Consider the following 14,378-nt stretch of genomic DNA (forward strand, 5'->3'; position numbering starts at 1 on the left):
GCCATGCGCTCAAAAGCCTGATTGGGCTTATTATCAGGGGATGTCTTATTTTGGGGGAAACAGGGTATGTAGTCTGACACTTATTGAGTTAATGATAATAGGTTTAATCTAAAGTAGTCATATCATACCAAACCTTGTGATGCAGCCCAAATAAGATTGTAAATATTGGTATGATTGATTTGGCCAGAAGCCTAAATAAAATGTTTTACATTGGTTCAATTTAAATCCTTTGCAGCCTTCACTTGCCTCCCATGGCATAAATGAAGCTGATTTAAGAAATCCTTTTCTGGATTTCAACTTGCTTCCTCAACTTCACTCACAGTGATGACCTGATGTTTTGTCTGGACTATAGTTAATCCCACATCTTTCTTTCCTTCCCATACTAGCAAAATATGTGCCAATTGCTCTCCCTTCTGCAGGCACATATTTGGAGACCTGGTGGGGAGGGAAAAAAGCATTAACAGTTTTGCTCTTCTCTCTGTCCTCTTGGTCTTCAAGGGGAAACAACAAAATTCTTGCTGATTTCAGTTTTTTATCCTTCTGCTGAACCTGTTAAAAACAAGCAAAAAATAGCCAGCATTTCACCGTTCCACTGTTAAATCTGGAACAAAACATAAAAACAAAATAAAGACCCATTCTTTCATGGCAGGCAGCCAAGCAGCCCAAGACAAAAGGTCATTGAAGTCACAGAGTAGGGACTATTGGAATTGCCTGCCAGAACACACACCAGCCACCTGGAGTGGAGTTGTGTAAGACAAAATGAGGTGCATCAAGAGACTGGCTTGTTTCATTAGTAGAGGAAAAGAAACCACTATTTTTGATGCAGAGTAAGAATCTACAGTTGGGGGACACTTTTTGAGATTCTTTGCAATGGGCTAAGGATGAAACCATCCATTCCTGCCTTAGCAAAATGGCAAGTATCCAGTGGTGAAATCCAAATTTTTTTACTACTGATTCTGTGGGCGTGGCTTGGTGGGCGTGGTGTGGCTTGGTAGGCGTGGCAAGGGAAGGATACTGCAAAATCCCCATTCCCTCCCCACTCCTGGGGGAAGGATATTGTAAAACCTCCATTTCCACCCCACTCTGAGGCCAGCTAGAAGTGGTATTTGCTGGTTCTTTGAACTACTCAAAATTTCCACTACCAGTTCTTCAGAACCTGTCAAAACCTGCTGGATTTCACCTATCTTCACACTAGAGATGTGGATCAGCCCTCAAAGTTATTCTTAGGTTGACATTAAATTAGGTCTACAGGCAGGTAGTTCAGTTTTAAATACTTTGGCCATGATTATAAACAATGGCTTCTGACTGTGTTGTTTACAAAGCTTACTCAGGTTGTATGTTGCATTACAAGACTTATAAAATGGAGTTAGTAATTGGTATGTCTGGATTGATGGAATCATTTGAATATAGTCTACAAATTGGTGCTTCAGTTATACCCTTTCTCATATTTGCAAAAACATTTGACCTAGTCTTCTTGTTTTTCTGTTACAGATTTCAGGGACGAACACAGATCTCTTGAATTTCATTGACGGATGGTAAACCAAAATTTTGATGACCAAGTCATACGTTGTTCAGCTGCTAAGCATTATATGCACATCCACAGAACTAAGTCTGTCTCTCCACGGAGAGAGATTATAAAATGCATGTTATGAATTGTGTCTCCTTGGTCAATGATAAAGAAAATGGAGCAATTTCAGCCGAAGCTGGATTAATGATTGGTGATACCAATGAACAAGAAGAAGGACCTCCCCCACCCCCACCTCTTCCTCCACCATGCTTTTCCATAGAAGCTGGATTGTTGCCTTCATCAGCGGGAGTACCGCCGCCGCCACCCCCTCCTCCTCCCAATCTAAGCAGATCTTCAGTATCACAGCTATTGAATGGACATGGCCACCTGAGCAAGAAGAAGCGGATACGTAGTTTCTTTTGGAAAACGATCCCCGAAGAACAAGTCCGTGGTAAAAACAATATCTGGACTATTGGTGCTAAGCAGAACTATCAAATTGACACAAAAACAATTGAGGAATTCTTTGGTCAGCAAGAAGAACCTGCGCCTTTAGAATCTAGAAGCAGAACTTTAAGAAGGTCATTTAAAGATTCCAAACAAGAGGTAAGCATGAACATAGAAAGAAGCATTTAATTTTGAATGTTTATTAAAGGCAGCCTATTTGCTAAGATATGAGTGTGTAATACTTGTCTGCCATGCCTTCTAGAGGTGCTGGGCTTCCATTCAGTGGTGAAATCCAAATTTTTTTTACTACCGGTTCTGTGGGCGTGGCTTGGTGGGCATGGTGTGACTTGGTGGGCGTGGCAGGGGAAGGATTCTGCAAAATCTCCATTCCCACCCCACTCCAGGGGAAGGATACTGAAAAATCCCCATTCCCACCCCACTCTGGGGCCAGCCAGAGGTGGTATTTGCCGGTTCTCCAAACTGCTCAAAATTTCCACTACCGGTTCTGTCAGAACCTGCTGGATTTCACCCCTGCTTCCATTTTCATCATCCTTCAGCTAACCATGATTCTTGCTCATCAGCAATGATTGGGGTTGTTGTACAACAGAGCTAGAGGGCACACATTTGTGCAAACCTGGCTTAATTAATTGTGCATCTTGTACTTGTAATATCTCATTCTAATGGAGAACAAAATGGACTTTATCTAAATGTAATGTATGTCAAATAACAGCAATAATCACACATAAAGTTTATGGCAATGAAATAAAAATATGTGATTTGTAACTTTCTATTATCTTCTGTGACCTCTTGAAAACATAGAGATAGAAGATTTTGTAGAGCATACAGGTAGCCAAATTTCTCTTTAATGTTTTTAAACTTTTAAACTTTTAGACTTTTTCTATGTAAGAAAATGTTGCATTTTTTCAAGTTATCAGACGTTATTAATGTATAACTAATGCAAAATGTATTGTCATCACAAATTTTAAAGTGGTAATCAGTTTGCACACCCATGCTGTAGCTGGGCATTTGCAGGAAAAACATGCCTTTCATGTACTAGAATTATACTCCCTATAATCGTTTTAGGACTATATTTAAAGTTTTCTGCTGAACAAAGTATTTACAAACTTGAAGGTATCTTCCTGCTAAAAAGACAAGTTTCTAGTCCTCGTGAGTGCAGAGAGACTGCTTTATGGCTGCATATTGTAATTATTAGACCTTACACTAGACCTTGCAAGGTAAAGAAAGAGTTTTGTCCTTGAACTGCCTGTTGCTACATCTCAGAAACACAGAGTGATGTTATCAGTGTGAACTTTTCTGTTTGTAGGCTTGGACTGAGATGCCAGAAAACAAACTCTTCAACAATATTTCCAAGTTAGGATGTGAGGGGAAAGGGCCTGAGCTGTTTCTGCATTGTTTCTGTTTTCTAGTTTCCTTTATTAGAAGGCTGTCTAGCAAAGGTTTCTGTAGCTTTGAATTCCAGCCTGGCCCAAATACAAACTAACAACACAATGCCATCTCTCCTTTTGAGCGCTCTCTTGGAAATAGTAGATATTGTTTTGTTGTTGCTTTGTCCAGCAAATATAGAACCAAAATAATTCCCAAACCAAAGGTGGAATTCAGCAGGTTCTGACCAGTTCTGGAGAACCGGTAGCGGAAATTTGGAGTAGTTCGGAAAACCGGTAAATACCACCTCTGACTGGCCCCGCCCCCATCTATTCTCTGCCTCCCGAGTCCCAGCTGATCAGGAGGAAATGGGGATTTTTCAGTAACCTTACCCTGGAGTGGGGAGGGAATGGAGATTTTACAGTAACCTTTCCCTGCCACGCCCACTAAGCCATGCCCACCAAGCATGCCACACCCACCAAGCTACGCCCACAGAACCGGTAGTAAAAAAATTTGAATCCCACCATTGTCCCAAACACCAGGATATGCAAGTCAAATATAATTTTAAAATAAAAACCTTGCTGGATTTTCATTCTTTCTTGTTATTTTAATTGTAGTTAAGAAAAAGACCAGCGTTGTCTTGCTCACTAGAAACTGCCCTTCCCTTTTTTTCACGTAAAATAGAATAAGAATATGGCAACTGAGTCTTGTTGATAGCCTTGCCTATAAAATTATCCTGTCTATAGTCTCTGTCTTTTTATTTCTTGCCTCTTCGTAGTGAAACTTGGATTTTTAAAACGCAATACAGAGCCTTGGTGGTGCAGCAGACTAAAGTGCTGTTAAGTAGCACCAGCTGCCTGCAATTACTGCAAGTTCAAATCTCACCAGGCTCACCAGGCTCAAGGTTGACTCAGCCTTCCATCCTTTCGAGGTAGGTAAAATGAGGACCCGGATTGTGGGAGCAATAAGCTGACTTTGTATAAAAAGAACACCGCTTGGGGGGGCGAAAGCCCTACTAAGCAGGTATATACAAAAGTATGAAAGCTATTGCTTAACGCATTGTAAGCTGCCCTGAGTCTCTGGAGAAGGGCGGCATATAAATCAAACCAATAAATAAATACAATAAATATAGTGCTTATGCACTAAGTGTTAGATCTGGCTTATCTTTTTATAGAGATACTGCTTTAATATGGATTTGAGTTTATTTTTAAATATTTTTCATTTTTCTCTCCTCATAAACCAGACTGTGCTCTTGCTTTTTTTATATGAAAATGACAATCCTAACTGATTGGATTCCTTTGAGCTCAATGACTTTGCTTTTCTAACTAAACACAATGAGGTTCTAATAATATGGAGGAAAGTGGATATATCTAAAACATTAAAATCCATTTAATCACTTTCACCAAATAGATATAAACTTGAGATAAACATGTACATTTAAAAGACAAACACCCCAAAAAATCATTTTGGAAAGAGGGGAGAAGGAAATCCCAATCTATTATACTTATCAAATCATATATTATACTTTATACTTATCTTATCATAGATTTTTACCATAAATATTCATGGGAGCTAAAAAAGATTTTAAAAAGCTAATATGTTTATACTGTACCTTTTAAAGCTTTCACTTCTTTCTATTTCAGCACAATAGTAATGCTTATATTTACCCCTGCTAATGTTTTCTCAGGATTTGCATCTTCAGGAAACTGTTATCATGTGGTTTGGGAGAAGCATCCAAGATCGTGTGCAAGCATAATTTTAAAAAATTATGTGGGTTCTTAGAAAAGGCATGTTTAAGCACATAAGAATAAATGAGAAGAGAGCTGCTAATCCTAGAAGTAATTTTTTTTTTAAAAAAAATGAAAGTAGTGATTGCTATTATGTAGCAATTAATTATTAAATGACAAAGGAATCGATATAGTTTAAGCTCATACTTTGGTTAAGACTGAAAGAGACATCAAAAAATTAATGTATAAGTGTACTGACATTGACATGTGTACAAACTTTCAACCACTATTAAGAGACAGATATCTAAGAGCTTTTAATTGAATTTAGCAAATACCATCAAAGTACTTTATTGTGGATTAAGTCATATAGTATGTCACATAATGTCAGTTGACTATGTTGTCTAGGAAATTATAGATATTGACATTCAATGTCTCGGGAAAACATCAGATAGGAAAGCTGTATTCATATTATGTGGACTGATTCATTGTATTGATATTTCAATTGTAATGTAAGAACTAAGATATAAAAATCGTTGCATAATTGGCTGACAGTGCAACACATTAAGAATGAACCTTGGCTTACAATAATTCTATCTAAAGTAATGTCCTAACAATAGTTTACTGACTTAGCATTTCTCTGGTTGGAAATTATTGTGGTTTGTAAGCCATGGTTTATACCAGAGGTCTTTAAACTTGGCAGCTTTAAGACTTGTGGACTTCAATTCCCACCTATGCTGGCTGGAGAATTCTGGGAGTTGAAGTCCACAAGTCTTAAAGCTGCCAAGTTTGAAGACCTCTGCTTTATAGCACTTAGATTTATATTCTGCTTCACAGTGCTTTACAGGCCTCTCTAAGCGGTTTACAGAATCAGCATATTGCCCGCAACAGTCTGGGTCCTCATTTTACCAACCTCAGAAGGATGGAAGGCTGAGTCAACCTTGAGCTGGTCAGGATCAAACACTTGGCAGTAAACTGAATTAGCCTGCAATATTGCATTCTAACCACTGCGCCACCATGGCTTCTATAACTAGTATTTCAGGCTGTTTCTGAAATGTCGAACCTTTACAATAGAAGTTAGATGTATATTTCAATAGGCCTTTCTGGAAAGTATTTATATTGTACCTTAGCACTCTTGCGAAAAGTGGCTGCCACAGAATTCTGCTGGGCTTGGTCAGTCATAATCCTCCTTTCTTATTCCTGTTCCCTAGAAAATGTTCTTATAAGAGAATAAATTATAAGCTTTAGTGATACTTTAAATTCCTAGCTGAGAGTATTCTCGTAGGGAAAGCTAGAGCATTATAAAGGATGAACCAACCTCTCAAAAGGAAGAAATAAACAAAAAAATGTATATGATTTATATAAGCTATACTAAGAAGTAAAGTTTTTAAAATAGTGCCCTTATCTGTTGTTTATCCATTGAACTATGCTCAGTGATTAGTGAAGGTATGGTCCAGATTAAGGCTCCAAGATTTTAATGAATAGATTACAATATAAGTTATATTTTTGCAGAAGAAGAAAACTTACTGTAATGAAGGTGTAATTAGTGTAACTATGAACTCTCACACTATTCTGTTAAAAGTCCGTACTGCACATGAAAAAGACTGGTTGACCATTTTTATGGAGGAAGGCTCTTTCAGATGTTACTACCTGGGGAAATGCAAGTTTATATTCTGGAACTAAAGATCTGTTTTACAATTTTATGAAACACAGTTCTTAGGTGGCTTACGACAATGATAAAAAACAGAAATACTAAAATCAAAAATATGGTTTCTAATCCATCAAGCAATGCAATTCTCAGACTCCAGCTGCAACCTATAAGGTGAAAACACATGAAGTGAAAAACAAGTCCTTTATGGGTTTCAAGAAGGATGAAAGGGTGGGGGCTTATCATATTCCAGGAGGGGAAATGTTCCATATGACCAGAGCTCCTGCAGAAAGGTGCACTTCATAAGTCCCACTAGATGACAGTATTTAAGGGAAGGGACCCTACCTGACCTAGCATGGAGTGGGAGAGACGGTCCTACAAGTAAGGTCTTGAAGATAATTAGCAGCTTAAAAAGGCCTTAAAGAAGACAATTAGCACCTTTAATTACCTGGTGAAAAAACTGGAAAGTCAACGTAGTTTATGTAACAGTGGTGTGATATTGGCAAACTGAGAGGAGCCCAAAACACTGTACGCCCCCACATTCTGGACCAGTTATAACTTACAGATGGTTTTCAAGAGTAGCCCCATGAAGAATACATTGCAGTAATCCAACAGGATGTCCATAAAATGTATTTGAACAAGCCCTTTGCCATATCTGCCACCTGATCCTCCAGGAGCCACAACTGTTGCAGGATCACCATATTGTGTACCTGCTGTGTCTGGATAGTTCTCTCCTATCGATACTCAAAGAAAACACATCACCATTCCCAGGAGAGCCAAAACCCAAAGCCACTCTGTCTTGCTTGGGTTGAGTTAGAGCTGGTTTGTCCACATCCAGACCTTCAAAGCCTCCAGGCACTGGGTCAGTACTGAAATAGCATCACCTGCTCAGCCATGGGTGGAGTAACATAACTGGTGATACTGCACTGCACTCCTTGCCATTAAATGATCTCACCCAGTGGTTTCATGTACATGTATAGTGGTGAAAGACCTGAATCCCAAGGCACTCCACACTGCAAGGGCCTACGACTAGATCTCTCTCCCACCCTTCCAACACATGCAACCAGCTGCAGAGGAAAGAGGACAACCACTGCAAAACAGTGCCTCCTAGTCCCTGAAACTAGTCTAGGATGACGCTATGGTCAATTGTATCAAAAGCTGCCAACAGATCCAGAAAGTCCAGGCTGGTTGCACCACTTCTGTTTTAAGCCCTCCAGAGTCATCCGCGGCTGTGACCAATGCAGTCTCTATATTATACTGCTCTCTCCATATTTCAACTCAACCTGAGCCCAGCTGAAAAAAAAATTAAAATAATACTGTTCATTCAAGACTCTGTGCAGAAGAGCCAATCACCTCTCAACAACCTTTCCTTGAGACTGGATGAAAGTAATGCAACACTGTTGTGTTCAAGGTTTTTTGAGAAGGGGGCACTCTACTGTCTTGTTCAAGGCAAGCAGTACCTCATCTTCCTGCAAAGAAGCATTAACTGCTGCCTGTACCAACCACATAACAATTCCCATTAGGCCTCATGCAATTGTGGAGCCAGGGGTGCAGAATACAGTGGCCAAGCTCACGGCTAGAACGACCCGGTTCATTTCCTTAAGATCAACTGGCTCAAATTCTTCCCAGATAACTGGTGTCAGATGGTTATCAGAATGTAAGGTGATAGGAAGAAGCACATGAAACATGGCTCTTCGTAAATAAAAAAAAAATGGTGAATCAAAAGAGAAGACAAGTCCAACTTTTTTAAAAGCGGGAGAAGTGAAATCGGGACAGGTAGATTCTGAGTTTGGCTTTAAAAATACACGAAACGTGTAGTGGAAAACATAACTTGAATTTTCAGACACGGCATTTTCTCTGTCAGAATTTTTTTTTAAAAAAAAGGTTTGATGGATTTGTTTGCAGATTAAGTAAAATTAAATTTTGCTTCATATTTAATAGAATTGACTGAAATGAACTAATTTTATCTTGGTTCATTGTGTATGGTTTATTTAGAAGATAAGAGATGCTTTAAAAACTGTTTCTGGACTTAAAATTATAGTTGTCAAGGATGCTAAACAGGATTTCAGAATGATAAATTCTGGCATCTGTCTAAAAGGACAGATTATAATTGCTATATACTTTGTAAAATAGTTTTACAGGTTTTAATGTATGTCTTTGCTTGTCTCATTCTTTTCTCTGCTCTTTAAGTTGGGTGTTTAGTGGTTCCCAACTTTTGCTTTTTAATACTGGCAGTATTGCAGACAGAATATTTGATGATAGACTTTTTGTGGATAAGCAAAATAGTTACAAGTCCCTATTAGTGCAAGTGTGGTAAATATAATGACTCCTTTTCTTCTTCTCTTCACATAAGCCTGTTGCCACTTTTTCATGATCAGATTATAGATGCATGTTGTTTGCTAAAGAGAAGATGTGCACACCTAAGTGTCAGAGAGACAATGAAAAAAGAGAGAGATTGTGTGGTTATTTCCTTGCATGCATAAACATTATTATAACTTTAAAATTGGCATTGAGTACTGATTATTCCTACTTTTTAAATATTGGGCTCTGGTATTTTAATGAAATATTTTAATAGCTACTATTAGACAAGAGTTGGGGAATGAACTGAGGGGACAAACTTGTCTGGAAGGTTCATCCCTATGATGGGGACAGAGACATCTCTGGGAGATTCTCCTATGAATGTGAATGTTTTAGGTTGTTTTCCTACCCAAATATAGGTAGGCTTCGACTTACAACTATTCATTTAATGTTCAGAGATTGCCTTGAAAAAAAATGATCTGCAATCTGTTGTTGAAGTTATGACCATTGCACCACCTCCTTGGTCATGTGATCTCAATTTGAGTGCTTGCCAACCAACTTGCATTTATAACAGCTACAGCATCTTGCAGTCGCATAACCACAATTTGCAACTTTCCCAGCTAGTTTCTGAAAAGGAAAGTCAGTTGGGGAAGCCAGATTCATTTAATGACATGTGATTTGCCTTAATGACTGCAGCAGCTGTGAAATCCAAATTTTTTTACTACCTGTTCTGTGGGCGTGGCTTGGTGGGCATGGTGTGCCATAGTGTGGGTGTGGCAGGGGAAGGATACTGCAAAATCTCCATTCCTACCCCACTTGAGGGCCAGCCAGAGGTGGTATTTGCAGGTTCTCTGAACTGCTCAAAATTTCTGCTACCGGTTCTCCAGAACCCTTCACAACTTGCTGGATTTCACCCTTGGACTGCAGTAAAAAATGGTTGTAAAATTTGATGCTGGTCATATAGTGAGTCACTTAATGATTGTATCACTTAGTGACCAACATTCTGCTCCTAATTGTGATTATATGTGGAGGGCTACTTGTATGTATACATCACATCCTCACAAACTCACATAAATATTGCAACTAGGTTTTCATTGCAGTGCAAGGGAGGATTTTCAAGAATGGATTAGTTCAAATTGCTGGTGGGGGAGTTAGCTTCCTCATCCCGTAGTAGCAGCTGTCCTTAAAAAAAAAAAGGTCCCCATATACAGTCTGGCTGAGTCTTGTAGGGAAACTATATATTAAAACCTTAAAGAGTTCTTCTGTCTATGCAGCCTTTTGAATGTAGATAAGGCTTACTTTCATCTTAGGGTGAACTTTTCATCAGGAAGCAAAGGGTCAGGGCCTGGCTAAAGGGAGCAGAGAGAGGGGAGGGAGGGAGCCCTGGAGAAAAGGGAAAAGCCTGCCAAAAATTCTGGCAGATAAAGCATTGGTGCTATAAAGTTCATAAATGAAGGTTCTTCTCTGTCTCATTTGCTCATTATTATACAGAAAAGAAGCAGGCTAGACACATAGCAGAGTTAGTGTTAGACAAAGATCACAGGCATGATTTGAGGCCAGTCAAATCTTGTGTCACTACTGAGCTAAAGGCTGTTGCTGGGGAAGCAGAAAACATGAAAGGATAAAAAAGACAATTTATGCTTAATCTCTAGGGTAGCTCCTGCTTTTATTTCAAAATCAAACCAAAGATTGGTTGCTTTTGAGGTTTTGCTCAGAATGGAGCAGCAGACAGAGGGCTCAATGTATTTATCTTAATATTTACCTAAGAAATATTAGAAAATTCTCATTGGAGGATTTTGGCTACTTTATTGTATTTAAATGTATCAGTACTAAAGCCATGTTAAAGTTTGCAAACATGGCTTACTTCCTGGTAACTTCATGGGTATGTCCATGTAGTGGTGTTGTGTTTTTTGTTTTGTTTTTTTGGCAGCAATACAAAAGTGATTTGCATTGTTTTTGGGATGTGGTTTGGCTTCCAGACTATTATCTTGCTATTTCCTGGTAATAATCTCCCATTCAAATATTATCGGTAACTAGAGTTTAGCTTTTTGAGATCAGCTAGGGATAGCTACATGCTGCCATCTTAGTGGACACTAAAACATAAGATGTTAAGACAGATTCAGTTCCTGGTGACTAGATGAACTTAGCTATGCTTGCACTCAGTATGCTTTAACTAACGGTAATAGAAGTGGTTGGCACAGCCGTTCCTAGAACGTTTTTTTTAATTTTTAACTACTGTTTTGGGGTTCTCTGAAGATCTCATCAAGTATTTACCAGGTCCAGCTCTGTTTAACTCTAAGCACAGGTTAGGCTTGTTCTGTCAATTGCTGAGATGCTAAAGAATTAAGCAAACACAAGAACAATAGACACCATGAATAATGCTCTGATCAGCATCAGGATTCAGTTATATTCTTGCCAAAACACTGGGTTGGCCAATGTATAAGTACTCTTATGACTTAGTTGGCTGGGTTATGACTCGATAATTCTCTGGGAAAAACAGATTTTAAATAATTTGTGGGAGAAGCATAAGTCTCTTTTATTTAACTACTGCAAAGCATTATAAGATTTAATTGCACTTTGTAGAATTAGATGGGCTCTCCACTCAATATTTTAAGATAATGCTTGTGAAAAATACAAGGCACAGTTAACGTGATACAGTTAACATAACACAGAAAACCAGCATATCGGTCTGATCGCTTGTGTAAAGTCTTAGGAATATGTGCTAGAACTATCTTCAGTACGGTTAGTGTCATTTCAGCAATTTCTATCTTACATAACGTATAGCATGAGATTGTAGGTATTAAGTGAAATGAATTATTTATTAGCATAACTGTAAAATGTCATGTGCTTTCAAGGTATAAACAAACTATAATGTCAATCAATGGAAAAACAAATAGACTTTCCTGATAATGAAAATGTTCCTTCCAAGTACCTGGTGATCCTGCATTAGGAAGATCTTTGATTGCCACATAACATTATAGAAGCATCATAATTCCATCCATTTATGAATTTGTTTATTCTTGATATAGTGATGTTAATCACCATTATAAAGATGTAATGGGATTTAAAGAGATCCTTTATTATAGTATTTCAAGACAAATGTTTATTGGGTGGAAGAGGAGGAAGAAAAAAAAGGAAGAAATTAATTTGGCATTTTCTTGGTTAAAAGCACTAATGTATTTTATTCACAAAAGTTACATAGCACACAATGACTTTCCAAGATGTTTTATAATAAGTCAAATCTGCTAGACAGCCTATGTAATTTGTGGCTCTTGGACTGCCTGTAGCTTTTACCATAACAACAACTAGGTTTCAGTCGTAATTATTCAGATTTATGGGCTGAAGGATCTCAGTTTTCTCTTCTTCTTCTTCTTCTAGAAGAAAGAAATGGGTTGGAAACAGAACAAAAGATTAATTGGTTGATTGATTATTTAAGGCGTGTCAGATTTTTCAGTTTTCAATTTTCAAACATTAGGGGTACTCAAAAGTTGTAACATGCCTTGGGGATTGTAAAGATATTTTGGTTACTTTAATATAATTTAGATGTGCTTGATAAGTAACTACATAAATATCATAACTTTTTAACATTTTGTTTGTTTCAACTACAAAGATAGTTTTTCTCCATGAGCCATGGTGGCGCAGTGGTTAGAATGCAGTATTGCAGGCTAACTCTGCCCATGCTAGGAGTTCGATACTGACCGGCTCAAGGTAGAGTGAGTGAGCCTTTTATCATTCTGAGGTCAGTAAAATGACGGCTCAGATTGTTGGGGGCAATATGCTAAATCTGTAAATCACCTAGAGAGTGTTGTAAAGCACCATGAAGCAGTATATAAGTGCTATTGCTATGATCTGTCTCTAACCTGGTCTTTTAGATCTTCTAACAGTGCACCCATCACTACTGTAATAGAGTTAGTCCATCTTCTTGCTGGTTATCCTCTTGTTTCCTTCCACCTTTCCCAACATTAAAGCCTTTTCCAAAGACAGAAAGAAGGAAGGAGGAGAAAGCAGGCCAGAAGGAGAAGGGGAAATATTTATCAAAGAATAGTAGCTCTCCCAGTTACATGTGACATTTACTGTAGCCAATCCTTTCTTCTACCATATATAGCCGTGATGGTGAACCTATGGCACATGTGCCGGAAGTGGCACGCAGAGCCATCTCTCCAGGCATGTGACCTGTCACCTGTTGCTCTTCTGGGTTCCGGCCAGCTAGTCTTCACGCACGTGGGAGTGCCGGAAACTGGAAGAGCAGCCACTCAGTGCGCCTGCGCCTTCCAGGAAGATGATCTTCCGGTTTCCAGGGTGTGCATGCGCACAGGCCAGCTGGTCTTCATATGTGCATGCATGCCAGAAACCGGAAGACCAGGTGGCCAGTGCACATATGCACCCAGGAAACCAGAAAATCATATTCGTGCACCAGGCGGCTGCTCTTCCGGTTTCTGGCACACACACGCTCCCGTTTCAGCACTCGGTGCTGAAAAGGTCCACCAACACTGATATATAGCCTACACTTGCTATGTAACCTACAGCATATTTCTCTGGATGAATTGCAAATCTAGACAGGAGAAGGACTTTTAATTAAAAATAACATAATGTAGGAACTAGGTAAGCCTCAGGGACTGAGGGTGGGGGTGTCATAATGATACAATAGCATCCACCTATTTTCCTCATTATACAGCCAGGGCAGATAATGAAATACTGGCACAATATTATTGTATATCCTTGTACGAATAAGCAGCCGAACTTATTTTCACCAACTGAAATTTCAGAATTGTTGTCATTGTAGTGATTTGAGAGTTAACAGGTACAATTCTGTCCATATTTCTTTCTCAGCAGAACTGTATTATTTGGAAGTATGTTTACCTTTTCTTAAGATATTTAGAATTATTTTTGCTATGCAGAATAATTTTATTCTATCTATAATGACTTAAAATAACAATTGCTCTCTCTGAAATGATACCTTTTGTTGCTTTTTGCAGATTAATATTTTGGATGCCAAAAGAAGTATGAATATTGGGATTTTTCTCAAACAGTTTAAAAAGTAAGTTATTCTCCTGCTATTGTAATTATTACATTGATGATATCGTAATATCAAGAAAAAAGATATATTCAGCACAAATAGTGTAATTACAAACTTAATTTAGCTTGAAAAGGTATTCAAGCTGTTAAAAACCTTACGTTATATTTGGGTTAAACTTACATTTTCCTTTTAAGCAATAGTTTTGAAATTTTAGGCAATATATAATACTACAGTATTGTAGGTAATTTTAGTTAAAGTAAGTAGTTAAACTTTTAAATTATAACTTATTTTTCGTAAAGTTTGCATTTTTGATAATATGATAATGTCATGAAAGTAAGGACAATATTATAGAATAGG

At 38.2% G+C, this 14,378-nt stretch overlaps 1 protein-coding gene across 1 annotated transcript in view; it reads left to right on the forward strand.

The window, feature by feature from the left end:
• Positions 1-1,639: 1,639 nt before the first annotated feature.
• The window catches only part of FHDC1 (FH2 domain containing 1), a 39,826-nt gene continuing 27,087 nt past the window's right edge, over positions 1,640-14,378 (forward strand). Inside the window, exons 1-2 of the mRNA XM_070948847.1 lie at positions 1,640-2,110; positions 13,981-14,042. Coding sequence (XP_070804948.1) covers positions 1,640-2,110; positions 13,981-14,042 — 533 coding nt within the window. The remainder of the gene's footprint in view (positions 2,111-13,980; positions 14,043-14,378) is intronic.

Source organism: Pituophis catenifer, unplaced genomic scaffold (assembly GCF_029215685.1).
Source record: "Pituophis catenifer annectens isolate HBS135680 unplaced genomic scaffold, rPitCat1.0.hap2 SCAF_8, whole genome shotgun sequence".
NCBI classification, from domain to species: Eukaryota; Metazoa; Chordata; class Lepidosauria; order Squamata; family Colubridae; genus Pituophis; species Pituophis catenifer.